Raw genomic sequence first — 26,200 nt, 5'->3', positions numbered from 1 at the left:
AAACGCCGATTGCGTTATTCCGTAATTATGGTTTTCAACTGTATTACAATAAATTTTGATTATTAGAAAATCAAAATGGCGGTGATCGTCAATTTGAATGACTTAAAATTTGACGGTGTTTGAAACACCGCGACCTTAATGTGAATTTAACCCGTCAATTTTCGTGTAAAATTTCAATCTTTTAAAAAAGGTCCCGCCATCTTTTTACAGACTAAGCCAATTGACGTAGCAACAATGGCGGCCACTGGCGACACTTTTTTTGACACTGTAAAAAACAAGTCGTGAGTTTTTTTTACTTCCAAAGTGAACCGAGCTATTTAGTTTAAATTCTGTTTTACAGATATAATCTTTGCTTGAATCGTGACAATTCTTTTGAATATAATAAGAATATTGTATCCACATAAATAGGGGGAATATGGATATTATCGGACGAATAGTGTTTTTCATTTATATTTTATTGTTATTCCTTAAATATGAACTATATATGAATTAATCATAAATGAAAAAGGTCAGTTCTATATGTTATGTTAATTTGAGAAATCAGTACTCAACGCTGTTTTCCAAAAATCATAAATCAAAATAACGAAAATTTCGTATATTATCGGACAAGAGTAGACACCGTTCTTTCCTTTTGTATTTTATTAAAGCGGTTATTAACGATTCAAATATGTATTTATATAACTAAAAAATCTAAAAAGAGAAATGCAAGAAAAAAGCAACAAGGTATTTTTAAGAGCTACCTAATATCGGACATCAGTGTACAGTATCGGATATCTCTAAATAGTATAAATAAAGTATGTTTGTGCGCTTAGTTCTTCTAAACTACGCAACGGATTTTGATAATAGTTTCACTATAATTTGGAGATTTTTTTCCCGAAGGGTTACATATATGATACATGCTTATTATATTTATAAAATGTAGAGAAAAGTCGATGTTTTATAATTAAGTCGTAAAAATATATTTTCGGGCACTACATTGTTAACGATGGCTAAACCTTATGAGATATATCAAAATAACGGGCCACGGAATTGTATACATATATTAAAAAGGCCTACAGAAAAGTCCGGGATCGTATATGTCTATCTCCTAAGGATAACCCCTAGCAAAGCCGGGTACATGTCAGCTAGTTCTAAATAAACAAAAAATATTTTTATTTAAACTTTCCATAACGTTTGATGGGTAGATTGGTAGATTTTAGCTACAATCCGTAGATCTACCGAAATTTCGGCAGACATGGCATTACTGCCCTATCAATACGCCCATACCTAAGGAAACAACACGTTTGTCCGATACCATACGTTGTCCGATAGCATACGAACTCCCCTATACTGCAGACAATTTTATAGATTTTTCAAATAACCGTTACTTTTCTATGATTATACATGGATTTAATAAACTTATAAACACACGGTTTATTCGCTCACTCTTGTCATAATAATATTATAGGATAGATTTAAGTTTCCAGAAGTGTGTCAAACATAGTACTCAGCCTAGGTACAGATGCATAGCTTGCATGCAACATTTTGGAAATAAAAATAATGTTCATTTTTTAAATAATAAAACTCTGCACAATTTTAATAATATTAATTTTTGAAAATACACGGAGAAAATCTACTGATATAATATATTTTTAATTTATCAAAAATATGGCCAAATATTCGTTTTCTTGTTAAAACGGGACTATAGACCTTTGACGAATTAAATGACAGATTTGAATTCAACAAACTATCAGTAAAGCACCAATATGTTATGAGGAAGTCGGAACACGTGTTCTTGATAAATATTATGTTTTCGCATTTCGTTCATACTGATTTATTAGGACAAGGCCACATCCATGAACACGTGTTCAGATATATTCTGAATGCCTAATATTTTATTAGGAAATGGGTATGCAGTCACATTTTTAACAGTATTTTGATAAATCATCAGTCATGTCCCGAAATGCAGTTTGGCCTATTTCAGCGTATCGCTCGCCATACGCTACCAATGGGAATGAATGGAGAGCGATATGCTGAAATATGCCAAGCCACGCAAATAGCGCAAAACATGCAAAATTATTATTGTTACGTGTTTTTATTTATTTATGTTGATGACCAATCGAATATTTGTTCAATTATTACTGTACCCAGATGGTAAATGGCGTTTGCCAATAACAAATAACATACAACAATAATAATGTTCAACATATTATTTTGATTATAGAATTCTTGCTTGGCAGACATTCTTGTCTTCAAAGACCTGAGGTCATTGGTTCGGGACATCGGTTATTTACTTTGTACTCTGAATATCAAATGGCACTTGTACCGTTAATTTCTAAATAGTATAAAATAAAATCGCTATCCGCGTCTGTCTGTTTGTGCGCTTAGTTCTTCTAAACCACGCAATAGATTTTGATAAAGTTTTCACTATCATTTAGAGAATTTCTTCCCGAAGGTTTACATATATAATACATGCTTATTATATTTATAAAAAGTAGAGAAAATTCGATGTTTTATAATCAAGTCATAAAAATATATTTGCGAGAACTACATTGCTAAAGCTGGCTAAACCTTATGAGATACATCAAAATAATGTTCTACGGAATTGTATATCTTAAAAAGGCCTACAGAAAAGTAGAAGGTTGTATATATCTATCTCCTAAGGGTAATCCGTCAGCTAGTTCTAAATAAAATAATATTATTTCGCAAATGTTGTCAGAACGCATTTTTGTTTTACAATTAGACATTAATTTTTTTCATTAGTTTTAGTTAAGTGGCACGTCAGATATTTTCTACCCAAAAATGACACTGAAAGTCGTCCTTTTCCAGGATTCCTCCCGATTAGAAATCTGGAAGAAAGGGTTTTTTTACTAATCTTATTTGCTGCTAATGTCCAGCACTTATTTAGTTGAGGTGGCCTATCGGATATAATTATTTAGTTGAGGTTGTAATGATCTGCCCTTTCTACTTCAAACTTTTCCTTCTCTTCTTTCTACGATAATTTTCCTTAAGTCCCGTAGGTAACTTTTCCATAAGGCTTTGGTTATATATATATCCGGGGAGGGAAGGTCCTCCCTGCCGTCTTTTCTTTATTACACACCCCTTCAAGAGTGTACATCCTAGTTTGTCTACGTGACGTACGACCTTGAACGTACTCATTTCACGTGACGGTTCAGTATAAAAAGGCTTCACCGAACGTTGTGTTGGTTTTTTGTTTCTCGGTTTAGAAACCTAGTTATTTATGTATGTGTGGTATCCCTTGGTTCTTTTGAGATAGAGTGAGTTGAATCCATTACCGCTGTGTTTTAAAACCATTTTATAAACCTTATCTTCTAAGTCGCCTGCTCCCCCCCCACTAGCTACTCGATTCTACCTATCGTAGGGTAATGTGAATATAATAAAGTGTTAGATTTTATATATGTGATATACATACGATAAGTTTATGGTGTTAGTTGTCGGCGCCATCCATGTATATATTTTGGGAGGGGAAGGAGAGGAAAGGAAATGAATTTTTTTCAAGCTAAGATTGACTCCTCCTCTTACCAAACAAAACTGATGGATGATAATTTGAGCAAGGCGATCGATATCTGCGTGTCTGGATATCACAACCGGCCGGGTCTCCCCTTGTTCCAAATCGGCAACCTTCACGCCAGAATAAAGAAAACCAGGTCTCATCACCAATTTCAGAATTGCCCCAATCTCAAACACCTCCAGGAAAATCTACTTTACTGAGTGTAGAAGGGGAAAACCATGACATCCCTTGTCACGAATCTAGTCGCGAAAATGTGACACGCAAGGTCCTAAGTTACGTGCCACCTCCAGAAAACGTTGTAACTCCCACGCCGTCGGGGATTTACATCCCTTTCTAGGTCAATACATAGGTAACACACGACGATCTTGTCGACATTTTGCCTGCTTATTAACGATAGGTTGTGTGCCTACCCATTCAGCCAATTATCATGTGAGATATATGTAAGGTCTACTCGAAATGCCAAATTTAGGATGAGGACTGTCTGTATTTTAATATTTGGTTCCAGTATTTATTTTATGAGGTTACTAGCATCCTCGTGTATTAGGTATGGGTAACTTCTACTGAATACCTATCCTCTCAGGTAAGGTATAAACGGATAATTGGTTTGATGTTTTGCATTTAATTTAAAGAGGCTGCCTACCTCTCGAAAGATACCTGTTGAGAAAAGTTGTTCGGTTGGTAGTTTTATTTCGGAGATTACCATCTCCCTCTTTCGACTTTAGATTTGTTTTTGTGCATCCCAATTCGTAACTTAGAAAGTCAAATAATAGATGAAAAGTATTAAATTAGAAAGTCAAATAACAGAAGAAAAGTTTTCATTTCGTTCCGTCTGGTTGCATCCGATCGCTTTCAATTTGGGACGGCATACGCTAGCAAAACTTCCCCTTTGACTGACTGTACTCCGCGCCTCTCGGCCTATATATGAAAAGGTCGTTGACTCGTCTCTCGCTCACAGCTGATTGACGGTTCGCCTAGCACATCCCTGTTAATGATAACATTATTTGGGCGGCAGGTGTCGTAAACTTAGTTCCTGTACCTCGGTTGTATCCGTCTTTTAAAAAGGTCCTCTGAAATTTAATAAATAATATAAAAACTCACCCAGTTAGGCACCTCTCATTCTCAGCGTGAAGCTTACCTGGTTACACTATATAGCTAAATCACTTTAATTTTCGACCTCCTCCCTACGCTTATAAAAGGGTAATTAAATATTCCTGTAAATAAAATTGTACCTCCCTAATCTGTTAGGATTCGAACCCACAGTTAATAATCTATTTGATTCTCTGGTTTTCGGTCTCCGTGGATAGAATGCCATCTCGCCAAATCAATAACTTAGCCCGATTAAACACTTCCTGCCTTTAGGTACATTCACTCTATTTTAAAAACGCAATCATTATTTTTATTATTTTCATGTTTTTAAGACAAGCAATCTAGTTCGAACTGTATACGAAATCACGTTTAAATCAACACAACTTTATAACACAATCGCGATTGCACAACACCTGGCGCCCCTGAGGTGGGTTTTTACAAAACGGCGCTCTACAAATTATCCAATTATTATTATTGTCATTATTATTAATTGTTTTCCCACTGAGTCGAACCACTTTCACTTCACACAAACACCGGATCAATAATCTTTCACTTTAATTCAATATTCCGCAATATTCTCTAATACCATTTGAATTCAATAATTAACTGCAATTTCAAACAACACTTCTGATTTGTATCCCTTTCTCGGGGCTGTCAATGCACCCAAGTTCAAAACTCGACTGTCCCTCCGGTCTCTCCTTTCCCGTGGGAATCTGTTTACTCCAGGCCTGTCTGTCCATAAATCTTCCGTCGTTGTCTAAACAAAAAATTTTTTTGAGCACGTTCGTTTATTATTTATCGTTTATTTTCGTGGATATTCAAAACATCACAAGGTGGCCTATAGGATATAATTATTTGGTTGAGGTGGCCTATAGGATATAATTATTTGGTTGAGGTGGCCTATAGGATATAATTATTTGGTTGAGGTGGCCTATCTGATATAATTTATAAGGTAATTGTTTGGACTATTATATGAGGAAGCTGTCTATCCTCCTGCGTGATCTCTGTCAAAATGTAGGAAAGTACAGAGTTGATAATTTGTTCTTATGGACACACGACGTCACGGTCAAGGTAACTTAATAGTCGTAGATTCGTGAATAGTAAATATTCAACCATTTATAAATTGGCTCGAAATGGATTTAACAGTATTTGGTGATCAGAACTGAATAGCCATGTAGATAACCTAATCTAACCCAACTTTTGCTTCTCTCCCAATCCCTTTAGCCTCACAATAAACCCCAATAATTGGGGTGCCATAGGCCTCGGACTGTTGGGATAATTTTTATGTGCAGTATATTTCTCACAAAAGTAAAGAAAATTGATGTTTTTCGAAAAAATAAATTATACATTATCCCCCACAGGGCCTCTGTCACCTTTGGGGATGCTGTGTATAGTTTTTTTAAAGGAAATGAAGGAGAGGAGGTTCTGGGAAGGTAAACGGTATGATGGTTGGGTAGGAATCTAGGGATTAGTGTGTCCAGGAGTGACGGAAATATGAATATATTCCTCGTACTGAGGCGCAAGGCGATGGGTCGAGAGGCCAGTTGGAGGGGTCAAAGGGTCTCCCCAAATCATCCTCTCCCGATCCGGCATTGCCACGGAGCCCGAGCACTCCTACTAAATCACCAAACGTATCGAAAGATCGGGGTGCCTCTAAAATGGTTGTTAAGACAACATAAAACTCTAATAAAGGGGGTTTGCTCGATGCTTACATTTTGATTATTTCTGATGAACGTATTACTAAACTCTCAAATGTTTCTAGAGAGATCCCTACGAATGTTAAGTTATCTGTAAGACCGATTTTCTAGGCCTGCTAGGGCAAAGTCGACCGTATGTCCATCCAATACCCAGGGCCGCGCGCCGAATATTGTTTTTACACGACATCATCACTTATGCCCATAAGATTCCAACTTTATTTGAGAGATTTGATAGGGAAAATTAAACCGCAGGTCTGTCCAATACACAAGGGCCGCGAGTCGCACATTTTTGTGCACGGCTGTTTCACTTACGTCGTTAAGATTCTGGCTTTATTTTAGGGTATTGTCTCGTCTTAAATAATATTTATAAATAAGGTTGGTACTTATCTGCCTCGCTGTCACGATTTTTATTTGTGGCAATTTCGATTATATCGAAACAATCACAAAACACGCCATAAAAATGTTATTGCATTTTGTAACGAGGTAATAAAAGAAATGTGTTTAATTTGAACTGGACATAATAAATTATTATTTTTAAAGAAACCATAGTGTACCTTGGAAAAATAACACATATATATTTAATGTCGTCATTTAGATGTAGTCAAACTAATTAAACATTATTAAGTATTGTTTTTGGGGTATTATGCCGTGTTGCGCTACCTCCTTCGTTAGCAGTAATCTCCTGATTACACATCTGCCCTGACGATGGACACTGCAGTGCTGTCCGAAATGTTGGCTAAAGTACTTTTCGAAATACTTTTGGCCGTGAAAATTTCAAATCATACCATTATTAAGTATCTTTAAGAAGATTTGTAGTGAAATTAATAAAAAAATATACGAATGTAAACTATTCGTAGATAGTAAATATTGATTTTTTACATTATCAAACCAAAGAAACATTGTTTGTATAAAGTTTTTGATTCGTCATATTTTTCATCTTATAAAATGTGTCAACGCTTGCTAGCGAAAAATGTTACAATAATCGAAGCAAGTCCGGTCAGTGGCTGAGTTGGCAATGCGTTTGGCCATAGTGTGTTCAATTCCTCGGCTGGTTAAGTTCTCCATCACAATACAAGCAACATTTTCCACTTACTGTAGTTGTAGTAGGAGGAGATTTTCAAATATTGCCAGGTTATTCGTAACACTTGAATTTAAAAAAAAAATATGTCTACTGTAATAATAAAGTGGATGATGTTCGGTAATGAAAAATGGTAAAAGTATGATTGTTAACAATACTATTAATTGGTTTGTTATTGTTGAATTTAAATATTTCGCTTTATATTATATTTATTAAAACTGTATAAACATACTTTGAATAAATCTATCATAGGGTTGCTGAGTGACTGTGGTAATTCGAGCTAGGTTAGGTTAGGGTGGTTTAAATACTCTAATATTTCCCTTCTTACCAAAATGTCTGCTACGCAAGGTTATTGAAATCGTTGCCTATAATTTTGTCAACATAACGTCAAACAATCACAATTCCTGAACAATTCACATAATTGACGTAAGTTACAGTGGCGGTTAGTGACTTTTGGGTTTGTTTTAAATTTTAATATTAAAAAATGGCATTATTGATGTCGTATAGCCGAAAACTTTTTTTTTTTGAAAATTAGGTTTTTTGTGTGAAGATTTTCTTGAAATCGGGGCAGTGCACTGCAAAACTGAAATTTCTGAAAATCTTCATACAAAAACACGAATTTACGAAAAACAAAAACAATCTGCGTTAAACAACATCAATAATGTCGAATTTTTGAACTTACCACTCTATCACACTCAATAGTCACTGGTTAGTTGAATTAACCCCAAAAAAATTTACATTAAGTCAACACAGGAGGCCCTAAGGAAAATAATTTTCGTCAGCCCCCATGTCATCTTTGGGGATTCTGTGTGGAAAGAGGAAGGAGTAAAAATGGGTCTTGAAGAGAAGAAGGAGACGGAGCACTGGAGGATAAGATATTGGCATTTTCCAGTAGTAAAAACATGCCTAAAAACCTATTTTGTATTTAATACTGATATATCAAAATGTCATAGCTTGGACAAGAAAAGAACAAATTCTTTTTACGTAATTGTAATTTTATATGCAATATTTTCCATACCCCCGAATGCAAATAGTTGTCTATTATAGTAATAATGTTGAATAGAAAGTGTTTTTTCAAAAAAATATTTGTAATAAGCGAAGCCAGCGAACCTAAAAATTGATTATAAAAAAAAATTGTCCAAACCTTCGAGAATGTTTATTACAAATCACTCGAGCATATTATGCTTGCCTTATTATGGATAGAGTCTTGCAAGCACTAGTAATACTCAGAGTGCATGCTGATTGGCGCTAGTATCGTTATCGGATTTTTTTTAAACTTCAAGCAACTTCGACCCCTTAGGTTAACAAGGTTTTATTGTCTCAGCAATGTTAAGCGATAATAAACTCTATGGTTACTTTTACTAAAGTCTATTGTCGCACGTCATCGTTGTGTCACATGAACCTTGTTTTTTAGATATTAGAATATAATATGAGTCTTTAGTCGAGTTTGTTATTGTTAAAGTTAGAAGCAATAATTTTGTGATGTTGGGGGAATATCCCTCAATATGAGAAAAAGATAATATATATAGTTTGGAATATGTCTGCTTATACAGATTTTATTAATAATATCTGACGCAAAATTCGGAGACGCCCGAAGAAGATTTTACACTTTGAAGTGGATTGAATACTTAGTCGGGTCAGAATAACAGAACGATGAGCAGATTAATGAATGTGAATGAAGCAAGGAGTTATGTGGCTGTTCATCCTCTCTCGTGCCCCTGCGTGGAAACAGCGTGATGGTTAAATAATATATTTTTTAAAATATTACGATTTCGGTTATTTTCAGAATTTAGGGAATTTGAGGGGAAATTCCCTCTTATGGGGAAATTTATTTTTTCGGCTTACATCACTGCGAAGAAATCAGTACGTATTTTGCTTTTGCCGCGGTAGCTGTTTTCGTTCTTTGCGACAATATAACGTCAAACCAATCAAAAAACTATACTGTTGGTGTACTGGACATATTAATAATTTAGTGCGCGTTATCAATTCTCATTTCCAGTCGGCCAGACTCCATTCCGAATTGTTTGTGATTGTTTGTTTAAATTGTTTTTCGTTTCATACTGTGACAGTTTAGAAGTTTGCAAAACGAAAACGCGGTCGGTCCTTCGACAACGTCGAGTTATTATTATTGCTTCTTATATCGCGTGTTTTATTGCATTTCTGATTGTGATTTAGCAGGTTGCCTATTGCTATCGCTTCTACAATTCTGAGGGATCCATTACGCCATAAATTCTTGCAGGTCAGTTGCGGGAAACGATGCAAAGGTTTGACTTTTGAGTTATTGCAAGTTATTTCAACAGGCACAATATTGTTTTGAAATGTCGAATCATTATTATTTGTATTGTTTGTAGTTTTAGTCGTCATGTTTGCGTAAAAGGTATTCATACATACCCCTGATAACTAACAAATTAGTTTTTAACCTTGTTTCGTGTTATTTGAAATACTTTAACATTACTACGACAAATAATAACAATTTTACATTACGTTTTGTGTTACATTTGACCGCCACATGACTCCAGTTTGGTTACACGCTCTTTGCTTGTTAGTGACCAGATCGGAATAGCCAGATACTTCCCTTCCCAACCTTTATCTTTCCACCTCCTTTGCCTCCCGCTCAATCGATTTAAAAACTAGTTTGTCCCCTTTTCCGTCTGTGCAGTTAACCGTGTCATGCTGTAATTTTGTTTTGAAACGCTCAAGCTGTGAGTTTTAAACAATTCTGTATCCATCGAGTTCCAAAGCTATAAAATAATGTTTATTTCACATAAAACGAACATTTTTCCATAGAAGTAATAATAAATTATGTGATTGTGTTATCAACAACATAAAATACATATTTCCAGGCCCATAGTAAGTTAAATCGAAGAAATTATAATTCTCGACCGTGGCACCGAGTGAGACGAGTAATTTTATTTTATTTTTAATGTTTTAACCGTTGTATCCTACATTGTGTCCCAACTGCATCCAGTTATTAAAACTATGGCAAATAGGTTACTGATACAACGCGCCTGGTTTCACTGAACTACGTCCAGTGGACAAACTTGTGATTTACTGCGTTTATTTTATTATCGCACGTCACGTAAGTCCGTCGGTCAGACAAACTGTCATCGGCTCGTTTTGTAAAAAAAATGCCTTCCTGTAATGCACACAAATCATTCTCGATCAAAAATCAAATCTGACGGAGTTTCTTTCCATTCGCAAGTACTCAACAATCACTTATTATTCAATAAATAAGATTATTCACAATGCTTTTTGCTTCACAAAAACGGTTCGGTTTCAAGATGGTGGCCGTATTCAGAAAAGATTCTATTTTAAATGTGAAATCTTCGTGTTTATTTGTACAGTTCTTATTCGCATTTATTCAATATTATGGTACCTACCTGTCACTAGAAAGCTTGAATAAATAATTGTCATTGAGAGGAGATATTGTGTAATTCCTTATTTGAATTTGAAGTTTTTTTTTAAAGTTGCATAAAATGTATTATTTATAATTACGTAGGTAGGAATTTAAGTACATACTTACAAATTTTATGATTTCAGAGGAAATTTTGTTTCTTATATTTTAAATACGAGAAAATTTAGTATATTAGGATTGTGTTTGGAAAATTTGGTAGGTGTTTTGTTTGTCTACTTGATTAAATAAAATACCCTTCACACAGCATCCCCAAAAATATTACACATTATTTATTATAATACAAACTACTGCCTTCGTCTATTTCCGTATTCCGTGGTTAATGTATGTAAATAGTGAATAGAACAGGCCCTAGTAGGCTACCTTGTGGAACTCCATATGTAATCAACAATGACTTGCCAGTATGGTGATTCATTCTTATTTATTGTGTTCTATTACTCACATAATTTTTCATTACTTGGGAGTTCCTTGCCTGTCAATGTTTTCTTTTATTTTTAAAAGAAATTTTGTGGCAGATTGAGTGATATCATGTAAACAATTTTCTGGATAACCGATCATAAATTCATACCGATTTTTTTTAAATTTGAAAATGTTCTATCATTTTCAGCAGAAGTGAGAGGAACTTGACCTTACTTCGGGTACACTGACACGTCCACAACACATGGCTATTTTCTTCAGTGCTTGAGATTGTATTCGTAATTTGAACCGCATAGTATTTGGAGCATGATATCAACAAGTGGAGTTACTTGTTGATTGTAATAATTTAATGACGCAAACCAATATAAGTGTGGCGGGCAAGTCCGTGTTCCCGAAGTATGCTCATTTTTTCCTAACTTCTGTACCTCAGATCACATTTCTATGGATTTTATGTTCAGTGGAAATAACGCACATAAATTGAATGCAATTGTTTATTTGCTTACGCCGAGTTTCGAACTAGAGACCTGTGTCCAGAACCAATGAGCTTACTGCTATGCCAATGATGTGCAACTATTGTGAGGCTGAAGGCAGTGGGTTTGAATAAGATAGGGAAGATGAAGATTCGGAAAGTACCTGCTTATTCAGATCTGGTCACACTGACAATGCCATTTCAAGCAAACTTGTTTCGATTCTGAAATATGTTTTCAACAGTATCTACCTCTCTACAGCGCTGTGGAAACCTCGTAAAATTGCATACGGCAAGTTCGTTACACTTCATTTATAATTTTTATTGTTTTATTTTTATTTTTTATTTATACGACCATCACGAATTCACGCCCGGCAATCGCAATCTAAGTAGCCAACTACTCGCGCCTTGTGAAAGGTTTTTTTTTACATCAAAATACCAATACAAATAATTTCTATTATGATAAACTAGCCGACTTGTAGCCGGCGTTCTTGGGAGTTATCTTTAGGACATATACCATCGGGGACTTTTCTGTAGGCCGTTTTAAGATATACAATTCCGTATTACATTACTTTGATGTATCTCATAAGGTTTAGCCAGCTTTAGCAATGTAGGCGCTTGAAAATATTTTTTACGACTCTATTACAAAACATCGACTTTTCTTTTTTTTAAAATTTTTTTATAGTGAATACCTCACAAGAGTCCCAACTGCTCCCGTCTGGAGCCAGTGAGACTATGGCATCCCCAATTGGGGGATGTTGTGAGGCTGAAGGTAAGTGGGGAAGGGAAAGAGGAAGGTGGGGAAGTACCTGGCTATTCAGATCTAGTCACTAAACACGGCTAAAGCCATTTGGAGCAACGTTTCAATTCTGAATGGTGGTCTTACACCAGGGCGATACTGGTAGTATCTTCCACTCTGGAACGTGCCGCAAATATACTGTATATTATTTTAATTAATTAATTGTGAAATAACACAAATTAATCAAATAAAATTTAATGCGCACGCCGGGTTCGAACCCGCGACCTTCGGAATGGCAGTCCAATGCGTTACCACTGGACTATGCCGGCTATGCTATATAAATATAATATGCAAGTATTATATAGATAAACCTTCCGGAAGAAATTCTCTAAATGATAGTGAAAACTCTATCAAAATACGTTACTTGGTTTAGAAGAACAAAGCGCACAAACAGACAGACGTGGATGGCTTTATTTTATACTATTTACAGATAGTATAAAATAGAGTCACTATCCGCGTCTGTCTGTTTGTGCGCTTAGTTCTTCTAAACTATAAATTTTATATATACAGTCCGGAAACTCGTAGTACAAGCGGGAAACTGGTGAATCTACATCACATTTGGAGTCGATTTTGTAGTATATTTTTTTTTATTTGAGCTTTCGTTATCGAGTAAATCGAGTTTGAAGTTGATTTTTTTTTTATTTTATTTTTTTTTTTAATCAAATTCTTATAAATTATTACTTAAGATCAAAGTACCCAACTAATTAAAACTATTTGAAAGTAAAACAAATGAAGAAACTCGGATTTGAAGCATTATTTTGAAATCACCCTTCATTTAACCCGGTGTAATCATAAAATATTTCTGCTCTGCAGGGTTAAAACATCTGTTATTCAACCCTAAACACCAGAAAAAACTTTAACCCTAAAATAGCCAAAAAATATTTTTTTTTGGTTTTTTTTTTTTTTTGAAAATGCTCAAATCAAAAAACTTTATGTTTTTTTGAGTTCCCCATGTGGTGTAGATTCTCCAGTTTCCCGCTTGTACTACGAGTTTCCGGACACCGTGATATAATATATATATATGTGTAATACGTGGATATTATATTTATTGAAAGCAGAGAAAAATCGAGTAACGCCGGGTACTCGTAGCTAGTTTTATACTATTTAAAGAAGGTAACTTCGAAATTCGTGTTAATTCCTTACTAGCAAAAGTAATATTACAAATTCTAATGTTAAATCTAATCTAAAATCTAAAACTAGAATGTTTTCTCGTCAATTTCTTGCCGGCAAGCTATTTCCGTCAAGTTTTTCGTATTTTAGTTCAAGATTGTCGATGAAAATATGCGTTAAAAATGAAAAATGTTGATAATTCTTAGTCGAAGTATGAAATATGACCGAACGCAATAAGGTGGGATTAGCTCAGTGGTAGAGCAGCGTCCCGGAAAGGCAAAGGTCCTGGGTTCAATTCCTTGATGTGAGAATCGCTAATATTGTCTGTCTTCAATGATTACATATTACAATTTGAGGTTTTACTCATAGAGTTATTTTAAAATAAATATTACTCTAAATACAGGATTTTCCAATAAGAGGTGTTATTTTGATATTCAATCGTAAAAGAACAATGGTTTCGTTGCTTGTGTGGCACGTAGCCCCGTCTTGTTGAAAGTAAACGTCCAGATCAATACCATCCAATTCCGGCCATAAAAAATCATTAATCATCTCTCGATAGCGCAATCCATTCACCGTAACTGTTGCTCCAGCCTCATTTTTGAAAAAGTAAGGTCCAATGACTCCACCGGACTATAAACCGCACCAAACAGTCACACGTTGAGGATAGAGAGGCTTTTCAACAATAACTCTTAGGTTTTCCGAGCCCCAGATGCGACAATTTTGCTTGTTGACGAAGCCACCGAGGTGGAAATGGGCCTCATCACTCAAGATGATTTGCATTTGATTCACTCAACTGAATTTTGAAAGGCATACAAATGCAATATTGTCTTGAATCACTTGATTCTAATCTTCCGAAGTTACAGACATACTCACAACCTAAATTATTATTTTTGTTAAATTTGATTGATTCACATTAAAAAGAAATTAAGAAGAAAAGTGAAAGATTAAGTACATCAAGCGCTTCCGAGAGTATCAGAGAATATGTGAAGCGCGCGGAAGCTGGCAGATCTGGTCATAAAAGACGGCTAAAGCCATTTAATGCAACATGAACGATGGCCTTTCACCGGGGTGATATATATTGAGTATATCTACCAACCAATCTTGTGTACACTATTATTTTGTACTCTGGCTACCGTGAACGTGACGTACCATTAGATGTGCCACTAGGTCAACATCGGGTCACGGCCGAATGATTGTGAGCATATATTTATATTAGATAAGATAAAGCCTACTACTGAGTAACTAACACTCCGTTTCCCCGCAGGGGTAGGCAGAGAGGACGGAAAGCCAAACATCTCTGTGTTGGCACACACTCATTGCCTCGTTTACACTAATACTCGTATTCATATACACACTCGAGCAATTTTTGTCACATAATATTATATATGTTACAGCCAAAGTAATAAATCCTGATATTATACATATATACTATCCAGCCATTATTTATAATGTCTACCCAATTTAGACAAAGTGATAATTGACACAGAATTAATCACATTAACTAGCAATTTTATATAATATCTTCGAAGACTTAGATACAGTTATAAAACAGTAGGAATAGGTAAAGATTATAAAATTATATTTCAATTTGCCTTTAATTTATAAAGTAAATTTAAACTAGGTTGGGTTATTATAGGTTAGGTTGGGTTATTATAGGTTAGGTTGGGTTATTAATCTAACACTAAATGATCTAACACTAAATGTGCAGCCTTCGATTTTATATCAAATCTGCAGAAACATATAGATGACGGTGATTTTACGGCGGCAATATTTATTGATCTAAAGAAGGCGTTTGACACGGTGGATCATAACGTATTGATCGAAAAACTGAAGCATTTGGGTATTGTTGGTACACCTCTGGAGCTTTTCCGATCTTACTTATCAAATCGCTTTTCAGCAGTAGAATTTGGAGGAGAAATGAGTGAATTAGGTAAAATAACATGTGGAGTACCACAGGGATCAATTCTTGGACCGTTGCTATTCCTAATCTACGTGAATGACATAACAAAGTGGGGTATTAAAGGAACTATACAACTTTATGCTGACGATACGGTAATTTTTTACAATAAACTGAACCTAGCGGAGCTTGAAACGGAGATGAATGCTGATATTTCCCATCTCACAAACTGGTTGAGAATAAACAAACTAACTCTTAACGTAAAAAAAACCCATTATATACTTTTCGGTAACAAGAAAAATTTCAGCCTCGATATTAAAATTGGAGACAACTGGGATCTCCATATAAATCATATAAAAGAGAAAATTACCCCTATAACTGGTGTACTATATAGGCTTCAAGGATTACTACCCATTCCTTTACTAACTTCAGTATACTATGCCATGGTACATTCACACCTTTCCTATCTCTGCTGTATCTGGGGTTTTGCCTCAAAGAAATTGATAGCTGACCTGCAGGTGGTTCAAAACCGAGCTCTCAGAAATGTGTTTGAACTTCCATGGGACACTCATGTTAGGGACATCTATTCAGTTTCTGGTATTCTTCCAATTAAATCCTTCCTAAATATGAAATCACAAGCACCATCCTACAAATTACCCAAAAATCAACTCACACCAACATCAAGCCACTTTACAATCAAGACATCCACAACCACAATACTCGAAATAACAATAAAATCCGCATTCCTCAAACACACACTACAAAATATGGGTTAAAATCACTGAACTATATCGCCTATACACTATATAATTCGCTTCCAGATATGTACAAACACATCCACCATAATAAAAAATTGCAAAGCAATCATAGACATGTGAATTATGTCTGTGAAAGCAATGCTTTAAAAGAATATTTTTTAACTACATTTAAAAATGAAAATATGTAACTGTGTTGTCATTTCTTGTTGTATCTTATCCATGTTTTTTTTTCTTTCTGTACTTGTTTTCTATTGTTGTTTGTTCTACTTAACGTGTCATTATTTTAATTTTTATGCTGTATTGAATGTGAAACTTATATTTGATATCAAAATACCGTTGTAAAATTGTACCGACTCCCTTTACATATGAATTGTAAGTTCCTCCTGCCCTAAAATGAGTTCTGTAACTCATCGGGATTGCTCTAGCAAGAAATAAACACAATAAAAAAAATTATAGGTTAGGTTGGGTTATTATATGTTGGGATAGGTTGGGTTGGATTATTATAGGTTAGGTTAGGATAGGGGGGTAACAAGTCAGTTAGACCGTATTTATTACTTTGGCTAACTTTGACCCGATATTATTAATAATATCCGGATAAAGTGATTAATTTATCACATTGTTTAAACAATTTTGTTATTATATATAATGACCAGTCATTATGTATAATAGCTATTTAATCACTATGACTGTAACATATATGTATACACTCGTATAGTATTTTGAATTATATTTTCATTTTCAAAATTGGAAGTTTGGAGAATTCAGACTAGCGATAAAGTACCTATCTATAATATAATGATTAATTTAATCCCCATTTTCAAAATTGGCACTGATTTTTTTTGTAAAAATTCAGACAGTACTCATTGATCTATTATATTTAGATGAGACACGAAGCGAAAAAAATGGTTCCGCTTTTTTACGTCCAATCAGTCCAATTCGATCTCTAACGCCGAACGACCGGAAACTACCGAATCGGTCCTCGAGCACTGCTCATATAATGTGATAATAGTGGAACACGTTTCGACGAAATATTAGTACCCAATACCACCTCTATGACTACACCCTGATTTTTCACGGTTCTGCGCTAGTATACTATTATAATACGTAAAGATTTTTTTTTAAATGTTAAAACCGCAGAAAAGTCCCAACTGCCCGGAACCAAAGGAAGGTGAGAACGTGAAGGACTATTTACTTCTCTATATTTTAAAATAAGTCTATTTGAATTTCACTTGTGTTTTCGGGAATAAATTAATGAAAATCTTGGAACCTAAAATTAACCCACTTCACGACATCCGATCGAGTTGAAGCTCGACAGATACACTCGTTCTCCATGACAATGCATTCTATCAACTATTGATGGCAATCACGCAGACATATACCTACGCGTTTCTCTGAAATCGGATGAAATTACAGATGCTAATATACGAAATAAATTTCGTTCCTACCCGATTGGCATTTGGCGAGATGGTAAAGCTGTCAACCACAGTTCCTGGATAGGAAGGTTCAATACTCAATCGAACCAGATTTTCTTATTAATTTTTGTTTTTGTTGTTTAGGGGTTAATTTTTTGTATTAATTAAAAAAAAAATTTATTATCATCATAATTTCCGTTCCCGTCTTAATTATTGTAATGAATTTCAATCGATTATTCGTTGGTATTCCTTTTTATTGCTATTTTAAACATTATGATTGCGCTGGATACCACAATTACCCAGTTTTCCGTCAAATTTGGCGCATATCAAAATTGGTTACCAAGGATATTTGAGATATATCTATTATTGTACGCAATTTTAAAATCTGTAACCTCACTTATAATCTATTTCCATGTATTTATACCCGTGCAAATGGTTTTACGTAATAATTTAAATAAATGAATTACCTTTAAAATAAGTGTGTCGGACGAGTTTTGTTGGAAACCCTTTATTTTGTTGGCAACCAGTTATTTTGTTGGAAATCAGTAATTTTATTGGAAACCAGTTAATTGTTGGAAACCAGTTTTTTTTAATTATTGGAAATCAGTTATTTTGTTGGAAACCAGTAATATTTTTGGAAACCAGTTATTTTGTGGAAAATCAGGTACTTTGTTGTAAACCAGTTAATTCGATAGAATCCAGTTTTTTTTATGGAAACCAGTTTTTTTTAAGGAAACAACAGTTTTAGGTATAGTAGTAGGTATTATTGGAAACCAGTTTTTGTCGTTGTAGTGTTAACTCAGTTTACGTTAGAAATCTGTTTTGCTGTAAACCCACAATGGAAACAAGTTGTTGCGTTAGAAACCCATCGTTTTGTCATTTTGTTTGAAACCGTTTATTTTGTTGGAAACCAGATATTTTGTTGAAACCCCGTTACTTTGTTGGAAACAAATTGCTTTGTTGAAGACCAATCGTTTTGTTGGAAACCAGTTTTTATTTATTTATTAGAAACCCGTTTTTAGAACAACGAAAACTGGTTACAATCTTTACACATCTTGACAACTTACCCTTGTCAGAACCCGCTCTGGGTATTGCTGGAAGCCAGTTTTTTGTTGTAGTTTTAATTCAGTTTTGGTTACAAAACTGTTGTTTCGATGTAAACCCATGTTAAAAACAAGTTATTAGAAACCCGTCTTTTTGGTATTTTGTTTAAAACTATTTATTATATTTGAATCCAGTTGTTTTGCTCTTTATAAAATAACTTAAATAAATCTGTATTCAAACTCCGTTTTTATTACTCTAATAAGTGACAATAAGTGATTGATTGCTGCTTGTGAAAATTTACAAATAGTTTTTTTGGAAACCAGTTTTTGTTTTCCTGGAAACCAGTAATTTTTTTATTGGAAATCTGTTTTTACAAAAAATAATTTTGGTTGTCACGACCGTTGCATATATCTCGTCAACTTATTTGATGCAATGGAATGCATTATTTGGTAAGATAAATTTCTATATTGTTATTGGACAGTTAGAATGAGTTGCTATTTCTGTTAACTAAACACACTATGATATTTCCTGATAAGCTAACCAACGTGTCAAATTCTAGAAATCCATTGTTTCCACAGTTTAGTGCTGCGAGCGGACAGAATTATTCTTCCATATTGCTTTATGTACAAACTGTATACCTTCGCTTTGAGGCCACTGAATGACTTCATAGATAAACCGGTAGAACTGTGTTGTGTTGTGCCCAAACTAAACTCAACTTAGTCTTACATCTGGTAAATTTGAGCAAAAATTTTCAAAAATCAAAATTATTTCTGTAGCTGGTAATCAATTTTATAATTTTTTTAGGCCTATCTAGGGCCTAGGAGTGGAATGATCTGTCGATTTGAAAGCAAACTGTTTTTTTCTTTACATGAGAGCTTTCGACTCCTAGGCCCCAGATAGGGCAATAAACTTGATTATCTGCTTGATAAAAATTATTTCGAGCAAATAGACACGCCCACAATATACTACTATCGGATTATGTCTTCAGTGTGTGCTATATTGTATTTTCATTGCTTTAGTCACGGAAGTTTTTTTACTATGTATATCAAATTTCTATGCAGTTCGCTGTAGAAATAACAGTATCTTATTCGTTATAGATAACAATATCTTGGTTTCATATTGCTTTGTTTTCTTTCTGGAAGTTATAATATTATTATTTGGTGTGGGAACTTTTTATGCACAGAAGAAGCACCGCCATGACTGGATAACTCATCAAAATGATAAATTCGATAAAAAGTCATGAAAAGTGATGAAACAAAAACTAGATTCAACAGGTTAAATAAATAAGTTTTAGATGTTACTTTTTTTTCGTCGTTTTTAATGACTTTATTTCACTTTTTAACGGTGTATTGAATTGTCATTTTGAAGAGTTATTATGGAACCCTTTTAGTAATTCAGTAATACATTTTCTACCGATTTATAAGAAGTTTCTCGTTAACTAAAGTTTTTAAGTTATAAAAAAAAAAGTATTTTTAAAGAAAATATTTTGTTATGCTGAAATGTTAATTACAAGAAATTCCTTCGATACAAAAAAAAATCGCAAAGTAAGCTCTAAATATTATTTAATACACGTTTTATTCTGTTATTTAATATGTTATAGGCATAAAAAAATTCGCAGTGTATCTTTAAATGTAATTAAAGCATTTGTCAAGAGATTTTTGCTGTATTTCAAATGAGTCGTGTTTTATTAAATATTTTCACCATTTAAGCTTAAGGCGATTCACTACGTCGTGTAATATTTTAAATTGAGCCGCCGTCAATAACAATCCTTACGTAGATGGCGATAAGGTTTAAATTCCCGCTTAACACCATCCGCCTGTTTTGATTTATGCAAGAAAAAAACATGGCCAAATAGTGCCTTTTATTTTATTTTGTGGATGTTCAGGCATAAATATTTTATAAAAATCTTAATTTGCCACATTATACAATAAAATCATAACCGAAAATGGGTTCGTAAGTAGAAGATTTTGAACTTTAAAGCAGTTTTCATAGGCCTTTACATTATTTTTTTCTGGGCTTATAAAAAGACTTATCTAAAAAATACTCAATTATTTCAAAGGCCAAGATGTATTCTACTCGCAGTATTGAATTAAAGCATCTGAAACATTTCTAGGCGAACAAATTTTCAAACCAAAAACACATGATTTTGCATTACTACGTACTCTAACATTAGTATTTACATATCTCCCTTTGATGACCATCTTTGAACACTTACTACGGGCCATAAAGAGACCAGTTTAAGAATTTTGCACTGAGTTTAGCAGGGTTTTGTACTAATCCCTGCTACTAACATATACTACGGCGCATTCGATTATGCGTGAGTTTTTATATACCTAATTTATATAGACGTCCTTTATTTGAAAAAGGGACAAACATGCTTTTTTGAAAAACAGCGCCAACTCTTGTTTATTTATTTATTTATTTAGACGCCGTAAAAGGCTTTTACAATATACATGATTTATGTTTACAGTGGTTCACAGGAGCGAAACAGTATTATGTTAAACAGAATAATTACTGAGAAATTATGTTGAAAATTAAACAAAAATAACATCTGGTATCATTAGCATTTTTATTTTCAATCCGTACAGTAGTTTAGTATTGAGGTTATTGTTACCTTCAATATTGAATTTGGTTGAATTTGCTGAGAACTAAGAGTTAGCTCTATTGAATCAGGGCTGTCAGTAAGACATCTCATTACAATTTTGGGAAAAATTATAGTTTTGATTAAGTATATAAAATTATTAGATAACACTCTTCTGTCTGATATCTGATGTAAGTGTATAGTTTAGGTTCTGTGATAACTTATGAATAGAATGGTATTATGCCTAATAACATTGATAATTACGACAGAGGTATGTTATTATAGCCTTCTTATAACTATATTCCGTGCAGTTGAACACATCTACTACTTCTGAGAAAGCATTGCCAACTGCATGCAATCTAGGTATAAGCGAGTTTCTAAATGATGCAGTCCTGATATTGTTTTTAAAATTAATAAGAATTTTGGATCGAGTGGTTCTAGTGGGTATATGGAAGGTAATTAGGCTTAATATATCAGGGCTGTCTATAATACCATTGACAATTTTAAAAATAAAAGTAAATCGGAAATAAGTCTTCTATCTGAGAGTTTAAGTAAGTTTAATTCTTTCATCAAGTGATTGTAATTTATTGATTCTATAGGTAGACCGAGTTTATAGTTAATGTATCTTAGGAATTTATGCTGAATTTTTTCAATAGAATCGGAGTGGATTTTAAAGTAAGGACACCAAATAGGAATATCCGCACAGACTGACAGCCATAGCAATGCGAGGTGGAGTACAGCTAGTTAAAACATAATAATATTTGACAGGTCAAAATATTTTACCAATAAACGTAGATATAATATTTCTCGACGCCATCTAGTGGGAAATTCAGCACTAACAAAGATTTTCTCATCGATTCTGATCTCAAAAATAATAAAAAAATACAAGATTTTAGATTAGTCATAATATGTTCAGCCCATTTGGTACCATAGAGCCTGAGAAAACTGCATCCAAAGTTCGAACCCAAGTCTGAAATTGGTCAGAAGGCTAAAGTAGGCGATATTAAATATTTTTTGCTTCAAATTTTTTGAAATTTTTTAGTGATTGGTATGAAAAAGCTATTTGGCCGTGGGTTTCTCATCACCGGATAAGAAGTTCTGATAATATTATAAATATTTTCATTGAGAATATTACCAATATTATTTTCAGTTTTTTTATATAGTTTATTTATAGTATTTGTTTAATCTGACCAATTTTTTCTTTTTAGCTCCAAGGACGATGAAATAGACGGAAGTTGCATCGTGCGTGCCAGAGGACTCCCCTGGCAGTCATCAGATCAGGACATCGCCAAGTTCTTCCGAGGGTTGAATGTGGCAAAGTAAGTTGTGATCCCTTTTTTTCTTGAGTCTTTTCCTCATTGATGAAAATTCTGACTCCTCGCATTTCTGCGCATGAAGAGCCAAGGACACCGATGTTCCGGACCCCTCTGATACTTGATCACTCCAACGCATCGGCGATCTTCGACTGCATCTCTTGCTGCTGTTTTGGATGTTATCGTCATTAATTTCTGTGTTGCTATGCCATGTCGTAAATAACTAAAACCGGCCATTATTTTGGAGTTGTCCAGGGAAGACTCGAAACGCAATTACGGAGATGATTGTCATCCACAAAACCCTCATCAATATTAATAGAGACGACGGAGCTAAGCATCATAGTTCTTGGTATCCGGTACTTTATTGCTATACCAAAACTAAACGCCGAAAACCACATTAATTTTAACTATATATCGGCCTTAAGGGGATTCTTTCATTGCCCACAACACAAACAGGCGTAAATCATTTTTAGAAATTATTTTAGAAGAGACAATACGATACCTAATTCAGCGTTGGGTTCATAGACATCCAATGTGATCCAAAGGGGAACGAACCAAATTGCGCGGAGCGGGAAGGCGGTGCCTCCGTTTTCGTTTCTGTGACAATTATGAATCTGAGAGTATACAGGCAACTCGCATTCTAATATCACTATTTGGTCCTCAAAAATAAATCTGCTTACGAATTACTAGCCCTTTTTACAATGGCGCGCAAATTGCTGTAAAAAACTTAATCACAAATCGAGTAAACATAAGTTTGGTCTTGTTTCTAAAATTGAATATTTTGCTAATTACACTTTTACAAATGTGTTATAATTTGCACACTTTACTCATTTTTAGCGTCGGTTCGGTTAAAAATGAACATTCACATCCTGCGCAGAAAAGTCTTTTTTTTTTTTTTTTTTTTTATTTATTTAAGGAGAAAACACAGATACAGACAGTAATTAAAAGATAATTTTCTTAAACAATAACTTGAGAATTCGCCTGCATCCTAACTATTTCTCACTGATTGACTGGTAGATAACAATTTTAAATATTTTTTTACATGTAAATAAGGTAAAAATTTTGTATATAGATAATGCTCAGTATCAAATAAAAGTGTACACATATTTTGTAAACAAGTTTAGAGATAGATCATAAAAAGTACTTAAAGAGTATAGTGAATGAAGTAAGTACACATTTTCTTTTTTTTATAGTAAAACAGACTTCAATTTCCTGCCAAAAGTACTATATGTATCAAAAAATATGTCGGAATCCTTCAGGTTTTGGTTTTTATTATACAATTCGCACATTCTTCTGATTGGATCTCTGACACCAGCATTTGTGCGCGTCCGGCTAATATGGAATAAGTCGTTAAGCCTCGTCGTTCTGAGTGGTATTTTAAAGTTTATTAGATTGAGTAAGCCAGGACAGTCGATAAAGTTATTACAGATTTTGAACAAGGTCATTAGGTCAAGGTAAGTTCGCCGGTTAGTAAGAGTGGAGACGTTATATTTCGAGAGCATATTTGTGTATCCCCGTTTAGGTGCGCTCATTCTGTGGTTGAGGTAACGCAGAAATTTCTTCTGGATACTTTCAATATTTTCTTTATAGATATCGTAAAGTGGAGTCCATATGGAGGTGCAGTATTCAAGTTGAGAACGGACCAGCGTATAGTAAAGCAGAAGGTAGGTTTCAGGCTTTCGAAATACGCGGCTGTTTCTGATAACAAAGCCTAGCATGCAGTAAGCTTTATTCACAATGTTTTTAATGTGCGCATCGAAATGAAGTTTGGAATCAAAAAGTACGCCAAGATCCCTTATACAGTATATAAGTCCCACAATGGACTGTGCTACAACCGTTGCCTTACTTTAGTGAACATTACTTTTCTGCGCAGGGTTTGGTTATTTCAATGTGCGCTCTTCTGTGCTATTTTGCATATAAATAACTTCAAAAATCTTCTTTAATCAAAAATTTGCACCATCTCGTGCACCTATGCCCGTTCTTGATGAACTAAGGCCGATACAAATCCATAGCCGTCACGATGCAACTCACCGTTCGATGGCTACTGCGTGCCTTTATGTTGACAAAATTGGAGTTAGAAGTTTCAATCGATAAAAGTTTATTCAAAGCATTCTTCAACTCTCCTGGTGCCGAAAGTATGGTCACGTGGTTTGCCTCTCGTCCAAATGATGCCCAGATTTTAGGAAAGTTTATCAGTCGTCTATGATTGGATTCTAATGACTTTGTGTGTTGCAGGGGCGGAGTAGCTCTCTGCTTATCCCCACAGGGCCGCAGGAACGGAGAGGCGTTGGTCCGCTTCGTCTCCATGGAGCACCGAGACATGGCGCTCAAAAGGCACAAGCATCACATCGGCAGCCGGTACATCGAGGTAAGCGCGTCAATCTCATTACTTATTTGATGTAAGACAATAATTCTGTTTCGATCTTCGCTAACAATACTTCTTCTGTTATTTTCTGACGTATCCGTTCAAATAGAATAATGATTTTAATAACACAAAACATTCTTCGTTGGTACAACTCCGAGCGAAACAGCACTGTGCTACATAAATATTTATCCTAACATCTCACAATACCGACGATGATATGTCAACAAATCTGCTGTGCCGTCCACTGTATTGTTTGTTTTATAATATTGGAGTGAGCGAAAGACAAGTTTCCGATCAATTGTCGCCATAGAATAATGCAAGACTGTCATAACATCAAAGTATAATAATTACTTTTTTATTGTCTGTTGAATGGTATTTGCGGATATATAATTTATCATGCTAAACATCTGTTCAAAAAAGAAATCATCAAATCAAATCGAGCCAACTTGTGTTACACCTCATGTAATTAACACTGTGTCGGAATTTTAAAGATGGTCTCCACGGTCGAGCAGTTATGAGGAACAGATGAAATATAAAATAATAATGACTAAAAAAAGGATGGGCGTAAATTTGAATTACAAACGACCGACTTGTAAGAAGATTTTGTAAACTTGAACGTAAACACACGGGAGAGTTACTAGAATTCACGGAAGACTAACCGAAATGTCCTGAAACATCAATAATGAACCCTGGTGAGACTGGTAAAATAGTCAGCTTTAACAAGCTAGACGGATGTATAGTCCTTTGAGAGCGATAACTCAACCAGTCGGCGTATGATGCTTTGCGGTCGAGTCTAGGCCCGCCAAGCGTTGATTTTGAGCTTGATTTTGTGCTTACAATTAGTAATTAGCAAAAGAGTAAATATCTTTTAAAACTTGAATTATTTTTTTTGGTTTGACTGAAGATTGATCCTTCCACCCCAGGGACTAAGCAAAATGAGTGAACCTCGCTATTACTTGTCAAAATCTCTTCTTACCAAATCCTGATAAATAAATTTTTATAACGTCATCCAATTTTAGAGAAATGAGAGAGTTGCAGATAGAATGCATTGTTATCGACAACGAGTCATCTGCCGAGTTTCAGGTCGATCAGATGTCGGAAAGTGGGTTAATTAATTTATTCATATTTATGCTAGTGCGCCCTACTCTCGAATTTGGCAGCCATCTCTGGTCCGGAGCCCCTAAATACCTGAAAAAAACCCTTGACTCTGTGCAAAAACGGGCGGTCCGTTTGATAGATTCCCCAATCTTAACA

The 26,200-nt window shown here is 34.5% G+C and overlaps 1 protein-coding gene across 1 annotated transcript in view; it reads left to right on the top strand.

Annotated features, from left to right (window-relative positions):
• LOC149410066 (RNA-binding protein fusilli-like) overlaps nucleotides 1-26,200 on the top strand; it is a 138,600-nt gene that overhangs the window by 69,538 nt on the left and 42,862 nt on the right. The window contains exons 8-9 of the mRNA XM_089648932.1: nucleotides 22,477-22,587; nucleotides 24,817-24,949. Coding sequence (XP_089505058.1) covers nucleotides 22,477-22,587; nucleotides 24,817-24,949 — 244 coding nt within the window. The remainder of the gene's footprint in view (nucleotides 1-22,476; nucleotides 22,588-24,816; nucleotides 24,950-26,200) is intronic.

This window comes from Hesperophylax consimilis, chromosome 28 (genome assembly GCF_061612785.1).
Source record: "Hesperophylax consimilis isolate HC1 chromosome 28, BYU_Hcon_1.0, whole genome shotgun sequence".
Taxonomy (NCBI): Eukaryota; Metazoa; Arthropoda; class Insecta; order Trichoptera; family Limnephilidae; genus Hesperophylax; species Hesperophylax consimilis.
This window is presented reverse-complemented; position numbering and strand designations above follow the sequence as displayed.